Source organism: Athene cunicularia (genome assembly GCF_003259725.1).
Source record: "Athene cunicularia isolate RWA chromosome 3 unlocalized genomic scaffold, athCun1 chr3_part1, whole genome shotgun sequence".
NCBI lineage: Eukaryota > Metazoa > Chordata > Aves > Strigiformes > Strigidae > Athene > Athene cunicularia.
Genome location: NW_020799097.1, coordinates 123,521,388 through 123,533,465, shown reverse-complemented (window position 1 = coordinate 123,533,465; position 12,078 = coordinate 123,521,388). Strand labels below are relative to the sequence as shown.

The 12,078-nt window shown below is 38.9% G+C and overlaps 1 protein-coding gene across 1 annotated transcript in view; it reads left to right on the top strand.

The window, feature by feature from the left end:
* The window catches only part of MDH1 (malate dehydrogenase 1), a 28,494-nt gene extending 17,009 nt beyond the window's left edge, over positions 1-11,485 (top strand). The window contains exons 3-10 of the mRNA XM_026844254.1: positions 5,174-5,273; positions 5,459-5,555; positions 6,510-6,685; positions 8,054-8,176; positions 8,305-8,481; positions 10,100-10,213; positions 10,430-10,519; positions 10,892-11,485. Coding sequence (XP_026700055.1) covers positions 5,174-5,273; positions 5,459-5,555; positions 6,510-6,685; positions 8,054-8,176; positions 8,305-8,481; positions 10,100-10,213; positions 10,430-10,519; positions 10,892-11,017 — 1,003 coding nt within the window. The 3' untranslated portion in view covers positions 11,018-11,485. The remainder of the gene's footprint in view (positions 1-5,173; positions 5,274-5,458; positions 5,556-6,509; positions 6,686-8,053; positions 8,177-8,304; positions 8,482-10,099; positions 10,214-10,429; positions 10,520-10,891) is intronic.
* Positions 11,486-12,078: the final 593 nt, after the last annotated feature.

Below are 12,078 nucleotides of genomic sequence, written 5' to 3'. Positions count from 1 at the left end.
TGATGGCGAGCTGTGCCCCCTCGCCGGGGTGGTTGGGGCCGGGGGCTCCCCTCAGGCGGAGATGGAAGCGAAATGGCGTCGGCACCCTACCTGCCTCCCATGCCTCCGAGCCGGCCCCGCCGCAAGGCCCTCGGGGGGTGACTTGAGGGTGCTCTGGGCAGCCGGGGGGAAGCGGGCCCGGCGGCGGCCCAGGGTTCGCCTCAGCTCTCATGGAGGCCTGGCCGGGGTGACCCTTTTCAAGCCCGGGGACTCGGGGGTTGGTATCGGCCCCTGCAGTGCCGGCCTAGCATCGGCTCTGCCTCCTCTTCCCTGGTGTGAAGGGGATGTCGGCTTGTGATCCCGCTGGGGTCACCCTGGGAGAGCAGAGCGAACCTCCCCGGCCTGGTGCTGGCCCTTCAGCGGTTTAATCACGCCTTTTCTGAAAGCCGTCGCCTTGCTGAGCCCCGTGGTTGGCGATATTGCCTTCGGGAAGATAGGGATGCTCGCTCCTTCCATTTCATGAGGCATTAACAGTTCTGGGTGCAGTTCTGTGTTAGCTCAAGGGGAAGTTTTGTTGTTTCATCCCTGCTTGCTGTCAGAAACCCAGATATTTGTGTAGGTTCTCCAAATTGTCAAGGAGTTCTAGTTCTGCTCTGATGTTGTTTGAACTGGAGTGCTTTGCTTTTCTGTGGCACATATATGTACAAACTTGCACAGAGACCTTGCTTTCCTTTGTAATCACGAAAAATCTCAGTGTTTTTCTATACTTTGTATGCTGTTACTCAAACCTTTTGGTACTTTTCTATAGCAAAGATGCTTGTGTGCTCTGAAATGTGGTTTGTTATTTCAGCTATACACTAAAAAACCACTGAAATCTGCAAACCGTATCTATCCTACTTACCCATTCTTACTTCTATTCAAATTAGAGATTCTCAGGAGTGATCACAAGGCAGCAAGTTTTAGTTTGTACTTAAACTTTCAAAACGTTAGCTGCCGTGAATTTGCTGGTCTCCAAGTGAACTGCTATTTGAAACTTACTTTGATGCCCAGACTTTTTAGAATGTCCCTGGTTTTTATCTTGCTTTCACTATTCTAATTAAGCCTTTGGCATTGGGCAAAGATTTTAAACTTAAGATACAAAATCGTGTGTTTATTGATACAGCTGTTATTAGTTAAATGAAATAGAAAAAGTTTTTAAGGGCACCTGTCTCAAGGTCATTTCTTAAGGAAAGTCGTCCTTTGGAATTCGGTCTATGAATCAGCGCTGCTGGGGTTACTAAAGAGCACAACTGTCTTTCTATCACTTTTCCAAATACATTTATTGTCACTCCAACCCTGCTTTAAAGAGGGAAAGCAAATGGAAAGTTTGTTAGGTGGACTCTAGACTTGTGAGGAGATACTGTTTAATTTAATGCTTAAAGCATTCTCGTCAAGCAAGGTAGGGTCACTTAGTTGGCTTTAATATTCAGGAATAATGTTAGGTTGATGATATTTTACAAACAGTTGTCAGCAATAATCTTTATTGAGGTCTTTTATAACTAATTAGTAAGGCAAAGTCCATCCTGTGTAGAAAGGACATTGTTTTTTCGTCTTGCCACGTTTCATAGATTGCAAGTTACTTAATATTACTCTTTTACTTACCTTTGCGATCTCCTGAGTCAGTTTTGCAGTGTAGTACTATTTTCATGTAAGGCACTAATATTTTAGATCTGGTAATACGAGTGGTAATCACAGAGATAATTTAGGCACCGAGTTCTTAAACCAAAGTGTGTGTATGGGGAAGGCATTAAATCCTCACATTCCTCATTTGATATTGGAAGCTTTACTTTTGTCTGTGATAATTTAGGGGTGGAGGGGGTGAAATCCTGCACATTTGCTGAATTAGAGGGAGAAGGGTATCTGAGGGTGCAATGTTCACTTTTTTGATTTGCTTTGGGCTTCATTATCTTTACTGCTGTTTCCGTTTCTTAAAACTTTTTAATTATACGTGAAGTGGGAAAGGCTTTGAAGCTGTTTAGTTCAGTTAGATTTGGTTTAGTTGATCTTCTAGTTCTTGTATACCTGAGAGGGAGTAAAGGTCACCTCTATAGTTACCGCAGTGTGAAAGTATTCCTATCAAAGCCCAGTGCAAGAGCCAAGTCACGGATTAAAGTGCCTGAACAGGAATGTGTGGAGCCTACAACTCCCATTAGGGATCTATGCACTTCTCTAAACTCCCTACCTCCAACAGTAGCCTCAGATGCTGAGTGATACCAATTCTTATGTGTGATGTGACCTAAGTTTTCCATGGAGAGTTAACTATATTTTTTTAAGAAGCACGTTCCTGTCTTATTAATACAGCTTCTGGAATTAAGAGAAAGCATGAAAATTTCTTTGTTACTAATTGCTCACAATTAGTGCAGGGGTAGGGTGGATTGGGGAGAGCTTGTATGTGAATTCAATGTACTGAAACTTTGGAGAGAACAAACAAGTAGGCAGTACCTTATTTTAGCTTATGTTTCTTCCTCCCTCCTCCAGTCCTAAATGGGGGGAGAACAGGAAGGATGATAGTAAGCAAACATAATATTTTTGAGAGGGTGGAGCTGAGTCAGGACTGAAGTTGGTTTTTTTTTTTCTAAACAAGGCTAAATGTTAAGTCTGTCTCAGTTAAAAAGGCAAGAGATAGGCTTTTTTTTTTATCTTCTACTCCTTCTCACTCCTGTTGTTATGCTAAATACTATATTGATGTTTTTAATGTTTAAATCGGATTAGTATGTAAAGTGCATACAGTGGAAAACTTCTCATTGACTTTCCCCTTTTTGTGACACCACTTTAGATTGGCTTACAGGTTGCAAAGGAGAAAGAGCATAACTTCTTTGTTCCATTCACTGGAAATTCAGAAATAAATTCACAATTGATTTCAGATACTATGTAATTCAAAGAAGATGTGTTCTACTGTTATCTGCGTGTGTTCTGGAGTAGATGCTTAGCACAGGATCACTTTTTATATGCTGCAGATATGGGATTTTGCCAGGCCAACGTTTTGCTGCACAGTAATTTTCCAGTACTTACTTTCCACACTGGTATTAGCTGCCTTAAATAATGTTCATTGATCCATTTACTTAAATAAAATCTAGATTCTCCTTAAAAACATGCCGAAAAGTTGACTTTAACGTCATAATCTGTGCTGCCCACCATCTTTCAGATACTGTGGTACATTTGGAGGGTATAACTTCTCTACTCAAGAATTAGTGTATCCAAACTAGTTTTGAAATGTAAAACAGCGAGAATCGATTGTCTGCTTTCCTTCCCCCTCCTTACTGAGTTCTGACAAGGTGTGAAGGATGACACTTATAGGACTGGTTCAAAAGAAAATAATGTGGTTCAACACCATAACCAGTAGTCATTTAATCAAATATTCAAAGAATCATTCCCATAATGAAGGCAAAGTGATGCTGATGTCTAAATCTTCAAGTTGAGTAGTTTAACTTCATCGCTTATGCTCTCATTTTATCTAGTACATGGTAAAATGGGGTAGGTGGCCTCATTTTTCTAGTTATCTAATGCTGTCTTGATGCAGCTGTGCTTCACTGGTCACTTCTGCAGAGAGAATACACTCAAATCCCAAAATGGTTTTCCTATAAATATCGATGACAGGAATGTTGGTTGGAAAGATTCTCTAGAGGTCATCCAGTTTGACCTCTTTTTATTGCTCTGAGTCTGGAGGTTGTCTGGTCCAGCCTGTTTTGCCACTGCTAAATCAGGTCATACATGTTTTTTCATCTCAGTCTTGAAAACTGGCAAGGACAAAGGTTGCACAGACTGTCTGGATACCCTGTTCCAGTGCAGCAGTACAACCCTAATCAAGAATTTTTCTCTTAATTAGTAGCCGTTGCCCTGTGCTCTGCCATCTACCACTACTGAGAGGTGTTTGCCCGTGTTATTTTTGTAATCCTCCTTTAAGTAGTAGTAGGCCCCTTGTCCTCTACCTTTCCAGACTATGGTCAGCTCCCTCAGCCTAATTTTACAGGACATAAACTCTGGGCCCCAGCCCAGTAGCCTTTGCCCAGACCCTCTTAGTTTTCCAACATCCTTCTAAAACTGAGGGTCCCAAAATTGGACTCAATATTCCAGCTGCAACCAGCAGCACTCAATGCAATGACTGCTTTTGCCCTGCAAGCTGCATTCTTCATAATGTAGCTCAGTATGCAATTAAATCACTTCAGACATAACTGAATATGGAAGCTCTTTTGTCCATAATTCAAATGATAATCTTTTAAATATTTGAAAAACCGGTCATTGGATTCCAGCAGGCTGGACAGAATCTGCTTGTTTGTGTCCAAGCACAATCTACTCCAGCCCCATTGCCTCTAGGGGGAAAAAGGGAGATACAGAAAAACAGGTTTACAAAATACTGGGTTATGAATGTCATTGGGCATACTTTCCCTTTTCAATATTAAATAACCTCTGGAGTTCCCCAGGTCCTGGTTCTGCTTAACAAAATGTACTTTTGCTATAGGGTCGTGTTTTGGGTTTTTTTTTTCCCCTATTTGCAATATATCAGTGTGTTGCCAGTCTTCTAGTCTTTTGGAAGTTTTGGGTCAGTTTGACAATGGACAGGGGCATTATGGATATTAGTATCTGTATTTGTCCATAAAGTAGCTTTTGTCTGTGGATTTGTTACATTGCTGCGTAACAGTTTAGTGAGGCAGTAGTTTCAAGTCCTCTAGATTACTTGGTTTCTGGCATTCATTCTTTGGTTGCAAGTAAGCATTCAAAATGCCTGATGGAAACAGCCTTCAAAATTGAAAGAATCTGAAGATGTGTGAAGTGTGGCAGCTCATAAATCTTCTGTAGTAAGTTGGAAGCATGAATGGGTAATATAATGAGTGGGTACATGTAATGCCTTATGCTAAAAAGGCAGCGATGTTAAAAGGAGTACAAAGTTTTTAAAATTGATTGTAATTCCTGCTGGTTTGGAAGCTTTTCCGGGAAAATTCATAGGGTTGTTTTTGCAAGTGCTGTCTGTTTCTGTGGTTGTAGCAGAACATAAATATAATCCCAAGATCTGACCCTGATCCACACTTAAGCACGCTTTCATCCAGGTTAAATAATCATAACATAATTTCTGTGGTAACTGTTAATTTTTACATCTCTTGGATGGTGTGAGCCTATGCTGTGTAGCTGTGGGGTAAGTGTCCGTACCTTTCTTGCAGGGTGAACCTATCAGAGTCCTGGTGACTGGAGCAGCTGGGCAGATTGCTTACTCACTGCTCTACAGCATTGCCAAGGGAGATGTCTTTGGGAAAGAACAGGTAACTCTTACACTGAATTATCACTTGCCTCTGCTGTGCAGTAATGAATAATGTCAGAACTGCAGTCCCTGAGGCTTGTTTTCTTGTAGACACTCAGAATGATTTACCAATATGCAAGTAACTCAAGTGGTGAAAATCAGAACAGATTACATGCAACTTGCACTAAACCATTTCTTTCTTTACAGCCTCTTGTTCTTGTGCTGCTGGATATCACCCCCATGATGACTGTATTGGAAGGTGTAGTGATGGAGCTGCAGGACTGTGCTCTACCACTGCTGAGAGGTAGAAAAAGAAATTTTTCTTATACCTACAAGATGTTCTAGTACAACTATTGCATTTATGAGTTCCTGTAGCTGGCAGGAATTTAAGCAGAAGAAAATACTAGATGATCCTTCCTTGGTTTTGTATTTTGTGGAAGATAATTTAATTTAGGCTGTAAACTAGGAAGAACATCATCAAATAAATTTTCTGTAAAGGATTGACTATGCAAATACCTGGGTTTTAGTTTATATCATCTAATCCTGGATTGTCAGCATGTGCAACAGATACAGATACTTGTGCATTTATACATTGTAATTGTATTCTGGCCTAGTGTTAAAGTAGCAATCTTTTGATATGCTTGCATGCCTTTACTAAGTAAAAAAAAATTCTAGTCTTTAGAAGTACCTTCTGCATAAAGACACAAATTGAAAAATCACTCATCAAGTCATGTAGACAAGTTAAATTCTGATAAACCTGAACAAGCAGAAGAGAGCCAGTAGATGCTACTGTAATTATTACAATACTTGAAAAATGTGTAGCTACCAGCTCTTCTACAAATCAGACCTTCAGTTTGAATTGTTAAGTGGAGACTTGTTGACTCTTGCCACCAAGAATTTTTTTGTAGAAGTGGAGAACTGCATATATGCATACATGTGTATAATATGCATATATACCTATGTATTTATATTTAGAGAGAGACACATGAAAAGTGTTTTTTGACATTGATTTCTCCTATGTTTTCAGAATTGATATCCAGAGCTTTAGATAAATATTTGTTTATAAATACTTGCTGGTAAACAATTTCTAATCTGTGGAGTTAGAGCCAAATGACTATATTTGTATTTTTGGAAGGGGAAGGTAGTGGTGTTGTCACATCAGATTATATACTATTTTTGCACCAAAGAACATTCCCATTAACACTTTGCCATGAGTATCTGACATAGATGACTTTTTCCCCCATTTCCTTTTTTTCAGAGGTCATTCCAACAGACAAGGAGGAAGTTGCATTCAAAGACCTTGACATAGCAATTCTGGTTGGCTCCATGCCAAGGAGAGAGGGCATGGAGAGGAAGGATTTACTCAAAGCAAATGTGAAAATTTTCAAGTCTCAGGGTGCAGCCTTGGACAAGTATGCCAAAAAGACTGTCAAGGTAACTGTAGAAGCTGAATTCAAAAAGTAAACTCTGAGTTATGTAGAGATCTAAATACATTATAGAATGATACTGTGCAAGCAGGAGCCTATTCAGCGTATGCATTCCTTTCCTTAAGCCCTGGAAAGTACACCAGAGTCAAGGTTACATAAGATATAGTATGTTAACTAGGGAGATGATTTAGTCCTTATTTTGTTTGGTGAAAAAGGTAAGTCTTACATTTTATTGCTGTAGTTCACATATACATGGTACTGGTTACTGGCAATTCTAAAGAAATAAACTATATATTAAAAAAAAAAAAGAAAAGGCAGTCTTATGCTTGTTATCTCTCTTCGCTGGAAGAACTAAATTATCTACATGCAGCTGCCTACTTCATATCCATCTGTGGCTTTAACATAATGACCCTTAACTTCAGTATCAATATGGAATTACTGTTGCACAGAAAAATCAGCTTTATTTAGGTTGTTTGTGTCTTGGTCTTTGGAGCATTGGAAGCTTTTAATTGTTCTCTCTCAGATTCCTTCAGCACAGTTAATGGGATCATGTGGCTGCTCTCCTACTGCTCTTAATCTCAGACCCAGACTCCAACTGTGCTTTGTAACTGACTTTTTAATGTCTACTTCCTCTGCTGATGAACTTCCTACTGCTTCTGAAGACTTGTTTGCTTCTTTATACAGTTGGAATAAAAACTATCAATATAACTACTGCAGAGTAATGGAAAATTTACTGAACTCACTTTCAAAAGGGGAAATACAAAGGGAGGTTTGCAGATTAACTTGTGTGACTGAGAGTATATGGAGCTTGACGTTAATCATTTGAGGCACATTAGTAGATGAAGAATGAATAAAAATCAGTTTTCCATAGTAATAAATTGATCTAAGTTCAGGCAGTATTTTACTTCTAACTGCCTATGAGATTTTTCATATTGAGATAAGTAACTGTTCTGGCTTTCTTAATTATAAAGCAATTATATAAAGCAGTGGCAGCCAGTATAGGAGGGGTTTATAAGGTGATGGTGGATTCACTGTGGGCTGACACATGTCTCTTGCTTTATCTGTATCTAGTAGCGTGAGGTTTGAAGTCAGGCTGTGGGTCAGCATGCAGACCTCCCTAGAAGTCTTGTTCTCTTTCACATTTGAATGTCAAATTCTAAAGAGAATACCTTGCTAGAAAATATTTTTCTGTGCAGTTATAGAAAACTCAGTGACTATGAGCAATGCACATAAAAAACAATCTTGTTGAAGACAACCTAGAGATTTAGAGAACTTAACCTTTTGGTAGCTTCTTTGAAGGCAAAGCCATGTATTTCACTTGAGGGAGTTGTTTTGCAAAAATAGCTTTTTCATCTTTACCCTTTTTTGGTTTTAGGTTGTGGTAGTTGGGAATCCAGCAAATACTAACTGCCTGATTGCATCAAAGTCAGCCCCATCAATACCAAAGGAAAACTTCAGCTGCTTAACTCGTTTGGATCACAACAGAGCTAAATCTCAGGTAAAAAGGTCCTATTCAAACTAGAATGCTTTCTGTTGTCTTTGCTAAATACAGAGCAATGCTTTCAAAGAGAGCTGTGAATTGACAAGCTGAAGTTAATGCAAGCAACATCTTTAATTTCTCCTTAGATTGCTCTGAAACTTGGTGTGAGTGCTAATGATGTGAAGAATGTCATCATCTGGGGCAACCACTCCTCCACTCAATATCCAGATGTTAACCATGCGAAGGTAAATGTGAAAGGAAAAGAAGTCGGAGTTTATGAAGCTATAAAAGATGACAGCTGGCTGAAGGGAGACTTTATCCTGGTAAGATCTTGTTTTGCTTTTTACAAATGGTCATTCTGTCCTGCTTTCTCCTAATCTCATGTGAAATTGTAAACTACTTAGCTGATTGACTCGGCTCTTCCTATCTCACTAGAGTAAGTAATCTTCAGATATCTTATCTCTCATTTATTTACTCCTGAAAAATTTAAGGCACTATGAAAACCTATGTAAATACTATTAGAAAAATCCATTTGGACTGCTAAAATGATTCAACAAAAATAATTTTGATCGTAGCTCAGCTGCAACTCATTTGATATACAAGCACCATTGGCATTTCACTGTGGTGACTTCTTTGGGCAGCTTTGTAGATGAAGTAGGATGATCTATTTGCTGCTCCTCACCCACCAAAAAAAGCTCAGCAGCCCTCCCTCTGCACATGCATGTGTGTGCACATGCACACATGCTTTTTAAATCCAAATCTAACATTGTCACCAACATTTCTAAAAAGTAATCTGAAAAAATCTAGAAAACACCTGCAAATGTCTTAATGTAGGGTAGTAATAAATAATAATAATAATAATAATAATAATAATAATAATAATAATAATAATAATAATGTAGGGTAGTAAGACAAAATAATGGTATTAATTGACCAAGAGCACAGGCTACCTAAATGCAATATAATGTGAAACAAGGATTACTAAAGCCCTTGATGAACGTGACTCCAAGTAGTTGTACTTTGCTTGGTAACTGGAATGCTGACAGCCAGGTACTGTATCTTAAGCCAAGGCACCTCTAGTTTGGGACTGAGGTTGTGTTTTGTCTTATGACCATGCTCTGTCCTATGGGTTTTGGATATAGCTTATTCCAGTTCATGCTTGTTGCTACAGAGTAAATGGTTCTATGCTGTCAACTGAAGTTCATGATCCAGAGTATAAGCAGAAACCTGTCTCCTTGTCCTTGATCTTGCTGTAGCTTATGTAGCCAAGGCAGAATACTGGTTTGGCCTTCTAGATACATTGTAATGCTGGTCCATGCTAGAATCCTTTGCCTGAGATTTTATAATTCTTGCTTTCTAGACTGGGGTCTGGTTGGTATAGAGCCTTACTAAAACTTATTAAAAGAAAAAATATGTACTGTTTAAGAAGCTAGTATAATTCTAAGAAGTGCAATTCTTTAAGTATAAAATTTCTAAATACAAACTTGACTATAGGGAGGTAGGTTCAACTATCTTCAGGAATTAAATTAATTTTATTCATTAAATATTACAGGATTGATACCAGCAAGTCATTCACATTGGCATTCAACAAATAACCTTAACTGCCAGTGTTGCTCTGTGACATCTGTTACTGTTGACATACATGAAGTCTCTCCATAAAAGCTTGAAATATGTGGTTGGTAGAGAAATCAGTGGGCTGCTAGCTGTAAGGCAGATACTAAGAAATGAGCCAACCTCTGAAACAGCCCATTATATTTTTGTCTTGGCAAAACTTCTAGATTGTATTCCTGGATTGTATGCCATGTTCACTTAGTGATAAGACTGTATCTTGACTGATGAAATTAAATAATGATGCAAGGTGGTCATTCCTTGTGGCATTTAGACCAAGCCATTATTTTGTTGCTTTACATTTTAGGGTTTTTTTTTTTTTCTTAATTGCAGACTGTTCAGCAACGTGGAGCAGCTGTTATTAAGGCTAGGAAGCTGTCCAGTGCGATGTCAGCTGCCAAAGCTATCTGTGATCATGTGAGGGACATCTGGTTTGGCACTCCAGCGGTAAGATGTTGCTCTTGAGTAAGTGTTTGTTTGCCGAACGCTTTGATTATATGCCGGTGTCTTTGACCTCAAGTGTATATGTGTGTTCAGAGGGGGAAGAATCTGTCTCTTTCTGGAGTAAAATGTGTCATGGCAGATGCAGTATATTGGAAATTAAAATTTTGCTTGCTTCTAGCAGTGAAAAAATGTATTTATCTCTTACTTTCCTGGTTTCAGGGGGAATTTGTTTCCATGGGAGTAATTTCTGATGGCAATTCTTACAGTGTTCCCGAAGACTTGATATATTCATTCCCTGTTGTGATCAAGGTAACTAGACTGTATTTAAATCCAAGCATCTTCTGCAAGACCTGGATAAACTGCCATATGAACTTGTTAATGGCGGTGCTTTGTAGTATGGGACTGCAGTTGCTGGGACATGGGGGTTTTGGCAGTCTTTCACAGAGGAGACCATTATTAACCAGTTTTGTAGTAGTCGTCAAATAAGTACTGATAGAAGGTATAATCTGACATGACTAGCTGGTGCTGGTTGCATTCACTGTCTGAAAACAAAACTAACTTCTGCCTGATGTGTTTTTTCAGGTCGTCAACTTTTTCTTATGCTGCAAAGTTTCCTTCATGCAGACTCAATGAAGTTTGTTCTTATATGAAGGGGCTTTTTATTTGTTTGTTTTCAAACAGGACAAGACCTGGAAGTTTGTTGAGGGTCTTCCTATTAATGATTTTTCTCGTGAGAAGATGGATCTGACTGCTAAGGAGTTAACTGAAGAGAAGGAGACTGCTGTGGAATTCCTTTCCAGTGCATGACTAGATGATGAGGAAATAAAAAATCATTTAAGAATGGAAGAATCTAAAAGTCGTCTCTAAGTCTGCTACCGAACACTTATTCAAGTCAACTGTCTGTGGCAATTGTGCATTTTAAAGTTCATATGCTTACTGGTACTCTTGTGCCTATTGAGTTATTAGCAAAAAGATTATTAAAGAAGTGAAATTAGTTTGTTGACCAAACTTTTTGTCTGTTCAATACTAGTTGCTTTCTGTGTATGATACAGAATAATTGTTTGCCTTGGCTACTAACGCACAATCTGAGTTTTGATTAGAATTTGGCACTACTGGAACACATCCTGGTCTGTCATCACTTCAGCGTCCTGTGGGTCACCTAAAAAATGAAATTAAAATGCCAGTCTGGCCAGACTCCAAGTATATACTGTTCACTCTGGTTTTGCTTATAGTGTTTGTTAATAGAAATATTAAAAGTTGCTTAATCACATAAAAGCTAAGAGTACTTTGTTGCACTTTATTTGCATGTTTTAGTAACTAGCAGAATATGATAGTACAACATAAAATAACCCCAACCCCCTGAAGGCCTATTTTAAGAAACTGAGGGAAACTAGTTTTAAGAAGCCTTATTGATGACTAGCACTTGTCTTTGCCAGGCAAAGTTGTTTTATGTCAACATCAGACACACAAGTCTGAAGGCAGACTTGTACTCCAGCACTGCAGTTCAGAAGCTGGCATTGTTGGTACTATGGGTCAGCACTAATTTGATTGTAGCTTCAAAGCCTTTGTCCCAGGAGACAAGGACTCACTTTTAAGACTGAGTGAGGTTAATAACCTTGCTTGAGAGTTTTTCTAGTGCAGCCTACAAACACTTCACCTTCAGAAAGGTTCAGAGATACTGTAATTATTCCTTTGCAAACACACAGATGAATGTTGCTGTAACTCTTGTAGACTCCTGCTTTGTTTGTTCCTACTATAGTAACCCACCTTACATAGATTTAAGGGATTTAGACTAGGTTCATTGTTCTGGGAATTTCTTAGATGTACTACTACTGTTTTGTTTGTTTTCTAAGCACCTTAAATGCTGC